The sequence below is a fragment of the Vespa mandarinia genome, chromosome 6 (genome assembly GCF_050613455.1).
Source record: "Vespa mandarinia isolate Hongniang chromosome 6, ASM5061345v1, whole genome shotgun sequence".
Lineage (NCBI taxonomy): Eukaryota > Metazoa > Arthropoda > Insecta > Hymenoptera > Vespidae > Vespa > Vespa mandarinia.
This window is the reverse complement of record NC_140815.1, coordinates 8,090,001-8,107,500: the sequence shown is the minus strand read 5'-3', so window position 1 is coordinate 8,107,500 and position 17,500 is coordinate 8,090,001. Positions and strand designations below refer to the sequence as shown.

Here is a 17,500-nt window from a genome sequence, read left to right as displayed (position 1 = left end):
GTCGAAGTTGCAAAGAGGCATAGAAGGGTTGTATACGTTTTGTAAAGGGGAGGGAGAGGGTGATAAAAAAAAAAAGAAAAAAATAAAATAAAAAACTAGAGAACAAGGAAGGAATAAAAAAGAGAAAAAATAGCAAAAGAAAAGAAAAGGAAAGAAAAGAAAAGAAAAGAAAAGAGGAGAAAAGAAATAGAAAGAAATTGGAACGATCGATTGAAAATTTTCCGATATGAGGATAAACCTTCCCCGATCCTCCACCGCCTCAGCCACTCACCGACTATTACAATTTCTTTCATAACGAGATACTTTTAACTTAGATAACTTTTCGATACGTTTACTTTACGATATTTTTATTACGTTTAAACGAAAGGAAATGTTCGTTGATAAAAACTTTCATTTCTTTTATCAAACATTTTTATCAGATAACGATGTATGTACGTATCGTTTTCCTGTGAATCCTTGAGATCTTGTTTTAAACCAAACTTTTCGCGAAATTGTCTTGGTAAAAAAAAAAAAATATATATATATATATATTGATCGTAAAGAAAAAGGGATACGTTATCTTGACTATTGCGACTACTACTGCTATCACGTTCAAGAATACTTTGTTACCAATAGCAAACAATCCTGATATAAGTAATAGCGATGACAGTGGATGATGGGGATGGTAATAGTAAGTGGTGATGGTTGGTGAATGGTGGTGATATGTTTCTACGAAATGGATAAGAACTTGATCGGATAAAACAAGGCTAAGAGTTACGAAATACCTTTTGGAAATAAAAATAAGAGCTTTCCTTTGTTTACACACTTTTACTACAAAGGATAATGGATCCTTTGCTGCGTACTAATTGGCGGATCTCTCTATACCTCTCTCTCTCTCTCTCTCTCTCTCTCTCTTTATCTATCTATCAATCCATTTATTTATCTATCTATCTATCTCTTCCATTTCTCTTTCTATTACGATCGTAACGAATCCAGTTCGTAACGAGTTGTCTCTTTCCGATCTTTCTTTCTCCTTTTTTTTCTCTTTTTAATTTTTCTTTAATCTCTATTTTCTCACTGTGTCGTTCGATGAAATATCAAAGAAAGAAAGAAAGAAAGAAAGAAAGAAAGAAAGAAAGAAAGAAAGAAAGAAAACAAGAAAAAAGAAGAATAGACGTAAACGAAGTCGAAGACGAAGAAGAAGACGAAGAAGAAGAAGTAGAAGTAGAAGTAGAAGTAGAAATAGAAAAAAGAAGCGAGACTCCCCAAGGAGAAAAATTGATAAATTTGCAGGAGACACGACGGCCTGCACGGGGCTGCTTCTTGAGAGATAAGCCAAAGGCTGTCAGGTAATTGGATTAAGTCGATGAATCACGAGACAGAGTTAAGCTGTTTACGTTAACCAAGGCTGCTGTTGCTGCTGCTGTTGCTGCTGCAAGTGATGGTGGTGGTAGTGGTGGTGATGGTGGTAGTGGTGGTGGTGGTGATGGTGGTGGTGGTGGTGGTGGTGGTGATGCCGCCGCTAGCTATTACTTCAACTTATTCTCCTTTCTCTCTTTTTTCCTCTTTCTCCTTCTTCTTTTTCTTATCTTCCTTTTTTTTTCTTTTTTTTCTTTTTTTTTTGTCTTCTTTTTCTTCTTCGTCTTTTCATCGGCAGGCGTATCTAATAACCATGATTAGAATCTAATCCGATTGTATAATCAAAGTAATCTTATGTAATTTTCAACAAATACCATAAGCGCGAGCTTTCGTTTTCTTTCTTCTTCTTCTCTTCTTTTTTATTCTCTCTCTCTCTCTCTCTCTCTCTCTCCTTCTTTCTCTCTCAGATTTTTCTATCTTTATACCTTATTTCCTGTTAATTGAGAGCTTTCCCACTGTGTGTGTGTTCTTGCTAAAACTTTATTACTCTCTCTCTCTCTCTCTCTCACATCTCCCTCTCTCTCTTTCTCTCTCTCTCTCTCTCTCTCTCTCTCTCTCTCTCTGATGAAAAGAAAATTCTAATTATGAAACCTACAGTCGCATTAATTTAATAAAATGTGTCCCCGCTTTCTGAGTCAGTTCACTCAGATGGTATAATATGGTAATAAAATGTCTCTTTTATGCTGAAAAAAATTCTCTGAATATTTTTTTCATATAAAGCGAGCGAAATAATGTATATATATATATATATATATATATATATATATATATATTCGTTATTCGGAAATTATTTTTCCGCTCTTTGGTTATGGGTTGTTGTTATTCGTTCCTTTCATTGGTTTTTCATTTTTCCCCTTTTTTTTTTTAATTTTTCTTCTCCACTAATCTTTTTTTTCTTTTTTTTCTCTTTTCTTTTTTAATTCTGATTCTATACACTCTTTTTATCCCACTTTTCCCTTTGTTCCTTCTTTCTATTCTTTCCTTCCTCCTCTTCCTTCCTTCCTTTCTTCCCTTCGTTCATCGAGTCGATAAAAAATATCTATATATCGTTATCGATTACGGACGTCATGCGATCGATCAACTTTGCATAATACAAAAACATAATACCGTCGAAACGAATGGTTGATGATTTTACGTGACGACAGAGAAATACGATTATATACGACATTTTTAATATCTCTACGCGAATTCTTTCTGATCGCTTAGCAATTAAAACGCAAACGCGATTATACGCGAAACACGTGTACGACGTTATATCTAATTGTTTTTTGAACAATAAAAGAGAGAGAGAGAGAGAGAGAGAGAGAGAGAGAGGAGGGGCAGAGTGAGAGAAAATAAAAAAAAAAGTTTTTCATTACACTCTCGATATTTCGTTGTCAAAGTAGTTAGTAAAAAAAAAAAAGAAAAAAAAAACAGAAATGAAAAAGGAAAAAAAAAAATATATATATATATATAAAGTAAAATAAATGACAAGAAACCTTGAGAGCTTTTCATTTCAATTCAAACATAATTGTACCATTTCAAGGATTTGTATATATGTACGTTACACGTGCATATAAATTTACAATGGTCTTGATTTTACGTTCTCTTAACTCCGTTAAATTAAAGCGAGAAACGAAATCATCTTTTCTTTTCTTTTTCTATTTCTTTTTCTTTCTATCACGAGATTCGACGATACTACGATGTAAATTTATTTAAGATTTAATTTCGGTCAAATATCCCGATAATTACAATTAATACGAGAGAAGGAAAATGATCGATGAGTAAGTTAGTCGTTAAAAATTTGTCGAAAATGTAACAATTAAAATTATTAACATCGAGGAAGTAACGTAGTAATAAATATTTGCAACGAAATTGAGACGATAATGGATCGACTTAATTTTCTTTCTTCCCCTTTGTTTTCCTTTTTCTTATAAAAGTATAGTTTTTCATTTTTTAAGAATACAAGACAATGATCACACATATAGGTACATACATACATACATACATACAAATATATATATATATATATATATATATATATAAATTATTTATTGTTCGTTAAGACGTATAGAATTATCGGTATTATTAATATATCAATTTTAAGCAGTTAACTCATTATAGTCCTTTAATATCATTGGTACAAACGACGTTGTTATTTTCCATTGGACTTGACTAAGGGGATTGGACGGGGGAGGTAGTATAGTGGAATGGGATATATATACATATATATATATATATATATATGGGTGAGGAGAACGTAGAACTGGAAAATTACTTTAATTAATGAACCATGTAACCAGGCGTATCCTAAGCCCAGACACACGTTCTCTACCCCTTGCCGTCCCGTCCCGTACCCTTATACCATTCCTCAACCCCATCGATATACTCTACGTTCGTGGTCTCACGATTTAACATGGTTAATTGAAACGCCATCGTAATAACACAAAAGGAGATCTAATTACGCGTACACGTATGTACGTTGTATACTCTATTAAGACCGCAGATACAAAGAGAAAGAGAGAGAGAGAGAGAGAGAAAAAGAGAGAGAGAGAGAAAAAGAGAGAGAGAGAGAGAAAAAAAGAGAGAGAGAGAGAGAGACATTTACACAAATGAAACATTTTATGAATTAATTTCACGTCCATTAATGTTAGTTCAGGTAATTCATGTTAATGGCTTATAAATGATAATATAAACGGATTACATTGAAAATCTGTATCATAAACAAAATGAAAATATTCTTGTATACTATTAATAATTTGTTGATTTAAATTGAATTTTTCTAACATAAAATAATACACACACACACACACACATATATATATATATATATCACAAGTTTAATAATCGAGATATTAATATAAATTAATCGTGAAACGTTGTGCTATTCCTTCTTTTATCATCTTCCTCGTAGTTTCGTTGGAGAAAGAAAAGAAAAATAAAGCAGAAAAAAAAAGAAAAGAAAAAAAAAGAGGAAAAGAAAAAGAAAAAGAAAAAGAAAAAGAAAAAGAGAAAGATCTACGTAGTCGCATTATACGACTTCGTACAATTATGACGACGTTGTTCTTCTCAACGATGAGGTATGAACGGATGTGTAACGTCACGCATTGGTTCACACATACACACACTTTCACAGACATACACTTTCACATATACACACACACATACTACAGAGAGGAGCTATGATCTATGCCGTTCGATAATGAAAGCTGAGAGCTGAGATAACGGTCTGGTTGGTCACACCATTGGCTCTGCTACGGTTGGTACGACAATAACGTATAAACTATAGTTTCCGCGTTTCGTGCTGTTATTTCAGGTATCGTGTCGTTACAATATCACACAAAAGAGATACATAGATAGATAGATAGATAGATAGATAGATAGATAGATAGATAGATAGATAAGTAGATTGATTGATTGATAAATAGATAGATAGAAAATGTAAAGAGAAAACGATGAGAAACGTGTCAAAAGTCTACGTTACAAAATTATATTAGATATGTGTCTCCGATGAATGCTCATTGCCGACTGAACGACACGACTGAACTAATGAATATCGATTAGTTTATATTTTCATTTATTTCTTTCTAAACTTTCATTGCCAAGGTCGGTAAATGTCTTTCGTATAGAACGTATCGAAACAATAGGACAAGCGATAAGATTAAATGTATATGTTTTTAAACATTCGATCATCATCGATCGATATATACGTATACGATACCTACATACATACTTATTTACCAAACAAATCGGTTTTTCACGTAGCTGAAGTAGCTCGCATATCGGCGTTATCCTCTCTCTCTCTCTCTCTCGCTCCCATCTCTATACGTATGTGTATCTATTTTTTTTTTCTAACTCGATGTTTCCTTTCCTGTGAATTTTTATGTTTACGATTCGTTTTCGAGTGTACACACAGTAACGTTTTACGTACGATCCGCTAGAGTATGTATATATATATATATATATATATATATATGTATGAGTGTGTATATATATATATATATTCATTTCGTTGTAGAATTTTCGTACTGTGATTCGTTCGGTTATATTACAGATTTCGTTTTCCTATTTATTTATAGCATATGTAACTAACGAGAAACTCTTAGGAGAATAAATAAAAATGGAAGAACGATAATGGGGAAAGGATGGGAATAGGAGGGGATGTGGGAGGGAAGTGAGAGGAAATGAAAAAAACTTTGGAAAAAAGTTTTCTCACGCATACCGAACGTTTTCGTTTTAGTAGTAGCATGCGTGCGGCAACACGTTACCGCAGTTTCCGTAATATAATTAATTTTTAATTAAATAACAAAGCCTTCGTGCAAAATGAAAGAACGAAATATACATACACGTGTGTATATGTATATATATATATATATATATATTTTTTCTTTTTTTCTTTTTTTTTTTTTCTTTTTCTTCCTTTGCTCTCTTTTTCGTCAGGGAAGAATTTTATGGAGAAACGGAACTTGCCTCTCTTCAAAAAAAAAAAAAAAGAAAACAGAACAAAAAACAAAAAATAAGGAAAGATTTCGTTTAATTTTCAAAACAACTTAGCCACGAATATGAGATCTTGTAATTAATTGAAGTCTTTTCTATGAATTTGTAATGCAAAAAACTTCATTGTATTTTCCTTTTTTTTTTTTTCTTTTTTTTTTTTTTTTTACGTATACGTGTTGAAAATATTAAGGTTACTTTATTATTATTTTTTATTTCATTTCATTTCATTTTATTACACTTACGTGAATATATACGTACGGAGAAAGTCGAATGAGTACGAATGAGAAAAATATCATTAATCTTTATCGATTTTAATTTTGAGAGAGAACATGTTCGTGAAAAAGTATAGCATGAAGAAGAAGAAGAAGAAGAAGAAGGACAAAACAAAAGATAAAAAATAAAAAATAAATAAATAAAAGAAAAAGGCGATTAATTATATTCTTCTTTCGTACGAAGAACGTTGGGACACAAAAGTTGTTCGAGCGTTACGCTAATTGGTCTATCAAATTTTAATAAAGGAAATTTTAATCGAACGAAATTTTAATTAGACGAGAAACTTTATAATTAACTTATGGGATGAGATAAAAGAAAGAAAGAGAGAAAAAAAAAGAGAGAGAGAAAAAGAAAAGAGAAGGAAAGAAGAAGAAGAAGAAGAAGAAGAAGAAATATATGATATAAGTAATTGGTCCTTCGAAATAGTCCTGATAAAAAGAACAAAATCGAGATATTCGAGATGGATGGCAACGAAAAAGAAGAGCGCATCTCTCTCTCTCTCTCTCTCTCTCTCTCTCTCTCTTTCTCTCTCTCTGCTTAATTCGTTATTCGATCGGTTTAGTCAAGGACAGAATCTTCGAGATAACTAAGAACAAGTACGATCGTCTCTCGCGTTGATTCAGAAAATTTCTCTCGGCAACTTTAGGAGCAGTCGATGGCGTTTTTTGTGCGGTTGGCATCTGAGAAACTCATTCGAAACTCGGATTAAATATCTTACGATGAAAAAAGAAAAAAAAAAAAAAGAAAAAAACGAAGAAAAAAGACGAAAGTAAGGAAGGAAGGAAGGAAGGAAGGAAGGAAGGAAAAGAGGGAGGAAGGTTGAAGAAGAATGTGGAAGAAGGAGAAAGAAAACTAAGAGAAGATAACTAATAATTAGGAAGTAATAAGAACGAAGACTTTGTGTTTGAAAAGAAAAAAAAAAAAAAAAAAAAAAAAAAAGAAGAAAGAAATGAAAAAGTAAAAAATAAAAAACAGTACTAACAATGTTTCCCTTAGACGGAGTTCACTTTTCTATTTCTTTTCTTTTCTTTTTTTCTCATCTTTTTTTGCTCGCGAGAGTAAAAAAAAAAAATTGTGCACGGCTCTGATCATTTCTCAATTTGTATTAATGAATTTATCTGTAAAAGGAATTGGAAAAAGAAATAATATTCGATGCAATTTATCTGATGAAGGAAGAAGAAAAAAACGTATGACTAATAGCAGTAACTAGGTAGTAGATATTGATCGGTAAAGTAATGTCGAAATTTTTAAGTTTACGTGTCAAATAAATAATATTAGTATTTTCATTTTCGTTTTCTTTTTTTACAAATAAATATATATATATATATATTTTTTTTTTTAATTGAAAATGCTCAGCCATTTTGCATTTAAATAAATAAACAAATATACTGTCGCATTTTTTATTAGGGGAAAAAAGAAAAAAACAAAATACAACATAAAAAATATTTCGTATCTTATACGTAAATAAATAGATAAATAAATAAATAAATAAATAAATAACACTGTAGTATCTTTTTATTTGAAAATGTTTTTAAAACCTCATATCCAAATAAATACAATCTTACATAGTATTTCTTTTTTTTTTTTTTTCTAATCGAAAATTATTATTATTTCGTATTAAAGTAAATAGCCTTTTTTATTTAAAACTCTGGCAATACTTATTCACGATTAAATCGAATGATAACGACGTATTATGATTACGTGTTAAAAGAAGAAGAAGAAGAAGGAAAAAAGAAAAGAAAAACAAATAAAAAAGAAAAGAAAAAAAAAGAAGAGAAAACAAGAAAATTATGTTTGTTAAGAATGTTGTGGCCTTTTGGTGAAGTTTGAATTTATATCGCTTGAGAGAGAGAGAGAGAAAGAGAGAGAGAGAGAAAGAGAGAGAGAAAGAGATTTTTTTTTAAGCCGTATAAATTATCCGTAAAAATTACACGACTAATTATTCTGGTTCGAATAAATGAATATCTATGAAAGGAAAGAGATTTGATAGAATCTATTTACATCTCATTATCTCTCTCTCTCTCTCTCTGTCTCTCTCTCTCTCTCTCTCTCTCTCTCTCTCTCCTCTCTATCTTCTTCTCTTTTTATCTTTTTTCTTTTATTCCTACACATTTATCAAAGGTACATTTTCCAAGATCAAATGTGGTTTTTGCTTTAACAGAAAACGCGGAAGTGATGGTTCTTGGTTATAAGAGTAATTAGTAACTCGTTCATTCGTACGTTCATTCGTACGTTCATTCGCTCGTTCGTTCGTTCGTTCGTTCGTTCGTTCGTGAATTTCGATGGGAAACGACGATGGATTATCGAGCGTGACGCTTAACCGTCTGCAAGGATCTTTCTTGCTCAAGAGAAACGTAGTCCAAGCGAGATAATTGGAAGCTTGTTTGTCCTTCCAAGGAATTAACGTTTCTATCGAAATTCCTATCTCTCTCTCTCTCTCTCTCTCTTTCTTTCCCTCTCTATCATTCTATATCTATCTCGCTTTTATTCATTTTATTATTCGTATGCGTGTACATCTTCAAGTGAGATAACCGAATTAATGCTTCAATCGAACTTGCTATCTCTTTTCTTTTCTTTATCTTTCTCTCTCTCTCTCTCTCTCTCTCTCTCTCTTTCCCTCTCTATCATTCTATATCTATCTCGCTTTTATTCATTTTATTATTCGTATGCGTGTACATCTTCAAGTGAGATAAACGAATTAATGCTTCAATCGAACTTGCTATCTCTTTTCTTTTCTTTATCTCTCTCTCTCTCTCTCTCTCTCTCTCTCTCTTTTATTTTTGTGCATTTAATAATTTATTATATATATATATATATATATATATATATGTACATATATCTTCGAGTGATATAAATAATTGAGAAATATATAGGCAAACGTTATGACGATTTATTATTATAGATATTATTTTATTAATCTTATATTATAATTTTTACCTTAGTATTGTCATCTGAAGAAAACGTAGCTCACTGTCAAATGAATCAGCCAGAGATTGAGGACAGCACGCGATACACCGTTTCCATCGTGCACGGCCGCTGGTAATTCGCCTGTGGATAATAACGAAAGGAAATCATTAATTATTTTTTTTTTTTTTTGAATTGGATATATATATATATATATATATATATACATATATATATATAGAAGAGAGAGTGGAAAGAAGGAGAAAAGAAAAATCGAGGAAACAAAAAGATTGACAAAGGACGATAAAGATATTTATTTTTCAATGATTTTTAAGAGATCTCTTTTCCTTTTTTTACCTATTTTTTTTTTTTTTTTTCCATTTAATTCTAGTAATTATCTTACTAAAAGTTACCATTTATTGTAACATAATGTCTTTTTCATTTCTATTTTATATATTTTTTTTTTTTTTTTTTTTCTATAGAATAACGTTCGATTGATAAAGTAAAATAATATTTGAAATTTTATCGAAGGCTCGATTTATAAAGAAAAATTCGAATGGAAAAAAGAGAGAGCGAGAGCGAGAGAGAGAGAGAGAGAGAAAGCGAGAGCGAGAGAGAGAGAGAGAGAGAGGCAGAGAAAGGCCTCGTAAATCACGATGTTAAATATTTTATTTTCCGCAGGAAAGACTCCGCTTTGCGTTTCGTCCTCGTCGTTCGTCGACGGGAACGCATTTGTCATTTCATTAATGGCCGTACTACCCGTCTATAGGTTTTCTGTCAGATGCACTCCGACGTGTACGCGGGGGTAGAAGAGCTGGATGGGGATTGTTGGGTGGGGATGATGTGGGTGGTAGTGGGAAATAGAGAACGTAGGGAAGAAGAAGGAAGGGATGGTTGACGTATTTTGGTCTCGTTGTCGTTGGCTTCCGTTTGAGCGTATACTTCGAAGGTAGGTTAGTTGCGCTTCGTAGATAATAGTTGGATGCACTTGGCTTTCATCGAAATTATTAAGGTCTCTTCTTATTAATAGCTTCACCGTAGGACGCAAAGCGACACGACGCAATACGCCCTTACGATTCACCCTTACGAAGGTACCAACTGAACGACGCTAAATACAGGCATAAATGCTCTTCCTGTTCTCGTCATTGGATTTTATTAACTACCAGTTTGTTTGGTACCGAACCAACTTGGATATGTTTACGATCGTTCTAGCACTATTATTCTATGGGGAATATATATATATATATATTTCCTATAGAATATAAATATATATATATATATAAGGTTTGTTTGACGGGATAATTAAATGCAATTTATGATCTATGTAAGTAGGTATAGTTAATATATTATGCATGCACTCGCATAGGAACATCGATTTTAATGTTAAGTTAATTATTATATTTCAATCGTTAAATTTTCTTTACTTATTATTATTTAGTATATAATTTATGCTTTATGTCTTTTCCTTGCTCTTTGTTTCTTTTTCATTCTTCTTTTTTTTTTCTGTTTTTTCTTGCTCTGTTCGCGTCTTTCCTTTGTTTTTTTTTTGTTTTGTTTTGTTTCATTTACTTCTTATCTTTCAAACGTCTTTAATACCCATTCCTAAAATTAGTTATTAAAATGATATTTTTAATTTAAATGTCAATTCAAATGTCAATTTCTTTTGACATCAATGTTCTTTCATTTCCCCCCCCCCTTTTTTTCTTCTTTTTTTTTTTTTTTTTTTTTTTTTTTAATTATATAACAATCATATTAATCGTAAAATGCGATTACTTAAGATACAATGCATTGTTTATAATATAATACAACGGTACGATAGTTAAGTACATACATACGTCAATAGTATATAAATGTTACTATAAATATATAGCGTTATAATATAAGTAGGAATCGATAAAGGATTCGTTCGGAATCGTTTCGATTTGTTTGATGAAAAGGAAGAAAAAAAGAAAAGAAAAAAAAGAAAAAAAAAAAAGAAACGAAAAAAAATTCGTAAGTAGTTATTAAGAGTAGTTCGTGCGGCTACGGAAATTGGTTCGCGAACATCGATCGTCTCTACTCCCATCCTCTTAAACGATTCGATAACTTCGATAAAAATCGTGGCCTCTTGGACGACGTCCAGGATCGATACGGAATTTGTCAATTCGTTCTTCTTGATTGCTCTCTCTCTCTCTCTCTCTCTCTCTCTCTCTTTCTCTTTCTCTCTTTCTCTCTTTCGTTTTCTTTTTCTCTCTTTGTCACATGACGATCTACGACATCCACTTTGTTCACATTTCTCTTTCTCTCTTTCTTTCTCTTCCTTTCTTTCATCCTTTTCCACCCTCTTTTCTCTTTCCGTTCCACATTCTACCATTTTACCTCTAGCTCGACAAAAAGAAAAAAAAAAAAAAAAAAATCTCGAAATCGTGAAATCCCCGTTAGCCATCTTAATCCGGATATTCGTTCTACCACCTATTTTCACGCTCACATGAAGAAGTATGATCGGGTAAAAGAAAAGGAAGGAAGGAAGAAAGAAAGAAAGAAAGAAAGAGAAGAAAAAAGGATGAAAGAGAGAAAAAGAAAGGGAAAGAGTAAAAAAAAGTAAAAGAGAGAATGTGTGTATGAGAGAGAGAGAGAGAGAGAGAGAGAGAGAGAGAGAGAGAGAGAGAGAGGGGGAGGGAGAAAGAAAGGGCCTAAGGTTTTTCATTAAAATACCATAACGTATCAGGGATAAAAGTTGACGTTCGGGAAACAAAACAAAAAAAATATGTGAAGAAAACAAGAGTAATCCTTTTATTTTTTCTTCGAAGATGAAGAAGAAAATGCACGTATCTTAACGATCACCAAAAAATCCTTTTTGATCACGCGAGATAGATAGGATGCTTCAAAAATGCATTCACCCTACTCTTCTTATCCTTCTCACTTTCTCTCTCTGCCTCTCTCTCTCTCTATCTTTATATCCTTTCACTCTCTTTTCATTTTTTCATCCCCTTGGTTTCTTCTTTCTTTTCTTTTTTTGTTTCTTCTTTTTTCCTCTTTTCTTTTCCCTTTTTTCCCTTTTCTATTCTCTTTGTTTTTTTTTTTTCCTTTCTAAGATCTTTTTAATTTCCGCCAGAGACCATTGACATTTACCAAGGCACCCTTCAACGCGACCTTTTTGATCTTCGAACTTAGGTAGAAATTTTCAAGTATAAAATTGTAATGCAATCAACAAATTAAGTTTTACATCTAATATTAAGAAAAATTTTCAATGAATATATGGAATAGATTTTTTTTTTCTTTTTTTTTTTTTTTTTATAAACGAACAAGATACGCATTCTATCGCGCGCACGAACTTCCCTTTTTCTTTTTTTCTTCTTTCCCTAAAATGTCATTCTCGAAAATTGTCTTTCAATTTTTCCAATTCAAAAAAGTGCGCTTTGATCGAGAAAAGAAATTAACTCGTATCTGAACTAAAACGAAAAGAAGGATTTTACGAAGATCGCAAAAATAAAATTTTTCAACGAGATACATATTCGCTTGTACAAAATTTGGCGCAACTTTCTGTAAAAAAAAAAAAAGAAAAAAAAAGAAAAAAAGAAGAATATTGTTAACAACATCGAAAGATCTTAAATGATATTCGCCTCTCAATTCTCGAAATTTCGAAACTGCGATTGGAGATCATTAACGAATAAATAAATTTGCGTACTTGTAACCGCGGTCTACAAAAAAAAAAAAAAAAAAGAAAAAAATAAAGTACAGAAGAAAAAAGAAAATTATATCGATATATTTGGAAAAAGTTGTACAAATTAGTATAAAGATTTATTTCGAATAATTGAAAATTAACTAACGAACGAAAGGGAATGTGTAAAATTGACGAATCTCATTTTACAATTATCGAACGATTATTTAATTCGCGCGAGGTAACGTTTACGATTACCTCTTTCTCCTCCATCTCCTCTTCCTCGTTTCTCCGCGTTCACTCGTCGAATACCCAATCCCAATTCTTGTGTGATGTTAAACGAATCGGCGAGAACGGTGATTTTACACGGTACGATTAATGTTACCTCAAACGATCACACGGTTAATGTAACTTTGCTATAACAATAGTATTTCGAGCTGGCGAGCTTGCTTGTTCACCGATTTATCGACTCACGTTCGTTGAATGGAATTCCTAAATAGAGGAAAGCAAGCGTTATATCGTACTACACATTGCACGCGTTGCAGGACATACACGGCTAGTAAAACAATTTCCTATTGCTCACTTCCTCTCACTTTACCATCTCTCTCTCTCTCTCTCTCTCTCTCTCTCTCTCTTTCTCTCTTTTTCTCTCCAGCTGGTCAGTTTTAGAAATAAAAATTTCAATTCTCCATTTTTATCCTTTTGCCGGCCGCAAGGGAATAGGATATTTGATTTTTCCTTTGTTGACAAATTTGACAGAAATTTTTATTCGTATTTTTCTACGAGAACTGCACACACGTATGCACCCTCATCTACATACACGTTTGAACAAAATATATATATATATATATATATATATATGTATGTATGTATGTATGTATGTATGTATGTATGTATATTTCTTGAAATATCTCGATATTTCGTTCGAAAGTGAGAAAATTTTGTACGCGATTGAGGAAGAGAAAAAAAGGAAGGAGAAAAAAAAAGAATAAAAAATATGGAAACACAAGAACAAAAAAATTGGAGAAAAAAAGATATATCGATAAAATAATTCTATCGTTTCCCTTTTTATTTTCTTCGTTCACGCAACAAAGAATTTCGAAATACTTCGTAACAATCGTCTAGAAACCTTAAACGACGTGATCGATCGTCCTAGTATAGTTATAGTAGTATTTCCCGACTAAACTACAACTTTACTACCGAACAATAATCACGTAGAACAACTTATTACTTTCGTGCTTTACAAGATCCTCTTCTCTATTGTCATCCTATCGATAATTCAATTTGGCAATTTACGAAAATTCAATCAAAATTTTCGTTTCCCTATACTAACCTCCTTCTTCCCTGCCCCCCCCCCAACCACTACCAGCAGCACCACTCCCCGGCATTTCCAAACGCAATTACTTTTCAAAACCAAAATCTTCTTCTATCGATTTTACATTCAAATATCTTAATTATTAATTTAACATTGTCAAAATAAAATGAAATCGAACTCGAATACGATTAATAATGTCTAATGATATATTTAACTATTGTCAATCATATTGAAATTTTGTTAAATCATTTTTAAATATATTTAAATAACTTTAGATATTAAATAAAATTACAAATATCTCATGAAGATCGATTTTTGTAATCGATCGATTTTTATTATATATAATAATAATAATAATAATAATAATAATAATAATAATAATAATAATAATAATAATAATAATAATAAATTTTTTTTGTTACAACGAAAATTATTTAAAGAAGTTCGAGAAAAAGGAAAAAAGAAGATGAAGAAGTAGACGCATAGAGATTAATTATAAGGGGTTGAATAGAAATGACACCGTTAAAGAGACAGAGGGAGAGAAAGAAAAAGAGAGAGAGAGAAAGAGAGAGAGAGAGAGAGAGTGAGAGAGAGAGAGAGAGATTGGTGTCCTTGAATCAGAAACGATGGAAGACGACGTCCTTCGAAGGCATTTCGAAATCAGGACATTAGACTTGGAAGAGAAATCACCTCATGGTGAGAGGGCTTGACCTTCTGCCCTGTCGACGTAATCCGGTAATTTCTCTTTCTTAGATGTCTTGGAGGTTATGGTGGTAAGCCAGAGGGAAAGAAAGACTGTGAGAGAGAGAGAGAAAGAGAGAGAGAGAGAGAGAGAGAGAGAGAGAAAGGAAGAGAAGAGTACTCAAAGTTAGGACAAATTAAAGCGATATATCACCAAATACGATCACTAATCAAAATCAACAATCAAATCAAAATCGTATCTCTCAATGATACTTTTTAAAATATATCTATGGTAAATCATACGATTAAATTACTTCTATCGATTTAATAAGATACACAGATACATTAACTTTGAAACGAAAATGTGTGTGTAAATATATATATAAAGAAAATTATTTATATAAAAACATTAAAGTAATTAATTAAAGAAATACATTCGAACAATAATATCCCATTAAATGACATTATTATATGATTGTATATGATTGAATGAAAATTGTACATTTTATTTTTAACTCCTAATTCTCTCTTGTTGGTCTCTAGGAGAATATAAATTTTCCAACGTCTCGGAATAGTTGGCACCGTACGATGTAAATTTCCACGATGTCGTACGAGCACTATCAAGAAGGAAGAAGAAGAGGACGAGGACAAGGAGGAGTAGGAGCAGGAACAGGAGGAGGAGGAGGAGGAGCAGGAGGAGGAGTAGTAGAAGGAGGTGGAGTAGGAGAAAGAGGAGGTAGATGAGGAACAAGGAGGATGGTAGGAGGAAGGAAGAGAAGAAAGGATTTATGCGGATTTCACCTTCTTGCGTCCGCTTCCTCACGTTTAACTGCTTGCGGTATTACGAGGACAATGGCGGTAAAACTAGCCTAGAAGTACTTTTGCAAGTAGTTTCCTTGGGACCTCGAGACTGTGGTCGAGAATCACAGTAGGAGACGATGAACGAGATTCTTGACTTTCGTTACTACGAAAAAAGTAAAAGAAGAGAGAGAGAGAGAGAGAGAGAGACGGGGAGAGGGAAGTGTAAAGAAAAATTAGAGAAAGATAGAGAGGAGAGAAAAATAGAGAGACAGAGAGAGAGAGAGAGACGGGGAGAGGGAAGTGTAAAGAAAAATTAGAGAAAGATAGAGAGGAGAGAAAAATAGAGAGACAGAGAGAGAGAGAGAGAGAGAGAGAGAGAGAGGATAAAGGACTAAAAAAAAAAAAAAATCAAAAAAAAGGAAAAAGTAACATTACAAATTATTCTAAGCTCCTACATTCTTTTCTAATTTTTTCTTTTTTTCCATTTCATTCATACAATCTCTGAGATTTCTATTGGAACGTTATGGATAAAAGGAAGAAAAAAAAAAAGAGAGAAAAATTCAAAAAGAAAAAAAAAAACAAAAAGGAAAATGTTCGACAAAATAAATATTTCATTCTTCTAAGCCTCCACTACCGTAATAACTCTTCTAATTCGTCTTCTTCTTCTTTTTTTTTCTTCCCCTTTTTTCTTTCTTTTTCTCATTCGATCTTTAAGATTACTTTGGAAATCTTTCGATTGGATTTCTCGTTAATCAAATTATTAGTTTAGGCCAAAAAATCTTCTTTTCGTTTTCTTTTTCGGCCACTTCGAGTGCCTTTACGGATTTCGTTTTCGTTAACTTTCCTAACTTTCGGATAACATCAGAATTATAAAGGTAGCCATTAAAGTCTCGGCCAGTCTGATCCTCTTATATGGAGACCGCAAATGACCTTCTTCTTTCTTTCTTTCTCTCTCTCTCTCTCTCTCTCTCTCTCTCTCTATCTCTTTCCCTTTTTTTTTCAAACTCTTAAAAGTTATTAAGATCTAAAAACGAATTAACAAACACACACAAATAGGTATACGTACATATACAAACTATTTTCGCAAGTTACAATATCCATCGTGTTAAAACGAATAACCTCTAGTAAAATTTTTAATATTTCCTTAATTAATTAATTTGACTAGATAGATGCTCAAGACGAAATCTTCAATATTTTCTATTTTCTTTTTCGAATAATTTAATTACTCGGATAATGAACTAATCCCTCTCTCCCTCTCTCTTTCTTTTTATTTTTTTTTTTTTTTTTTTTTTATAAAAAGTGGATTTATTTCTCTTTTATAAAAAAGATTTGATTTTCTTTTCGCGTTGGAATGATTCAGTGCCAACTCGAGAACGAACGAACGAACGAACGAACGAACGAACGAACGAACGAATGAACGAACGAATGAACGAACGACTCGATCAATATTCAACGCGAGTATAACGCGACATACATACATCTTGACATCTCGAACAGCTGTAACGAAATCCGATATTTCGTAGCTCGTAGTCGTTGAAAATGTCCTTCACATTTCACGCCGTGAATTTCCTTTTAAATTCGTATTTTCACGATCACCGAGGAATACATTCATCCTCTATCGGGGATATTATTCCTCATCAATTGGAAAGATCGATTAACGAAAAGCTAACCAATAATATATATATATATATATATATATAATTGGTTATATATTATATAACCAATATTATATATATATATATATATATATATATATATATATATATATATAAATTGTCGAGTGGGGCTTCGACAAATTTCACTTTCCAAGAGTCTTTTCCTTTTTGTCCAATATTTTCCAACAACAACAACAACAACAACAATAACAGCAACAATAACAACAACAACAACAAGAACAATAGCAACAGTAACAATAATAACACATTGTACATATTATTGTTATATTTAACGATTTTCTTTAATCATTTTGCGACATGTCGTCGAAATCGAAAATTTATGCACAACGTCACAGT

General features: G+C 32.1%; 1 protein-coding gene across 1 annotated transcript in view; it reads right to left on the bottom strand.

The window, feature by feature from the left end:
• Window positions 1-17,500, bottom strand: part of LOC118440766 (uncharacterized) — a 260,945-nt gene that overhangs the window by 6,723 nt on the left and 236,722 nt on the right. Inside the window, exon 10 of the mRNA XM_085657910.1 lies at window positions 9,085-9,195. Coding sequence (XP_085514036.1) covers window positions 9,095-9,195 — 101 coding nt within the window. The 3' untranslated portion in view covers window positions 9,085-9,094. The remainder of the gene's footprint in view (window positions 1-9,084; window positions 9,196-17,500) is intronic.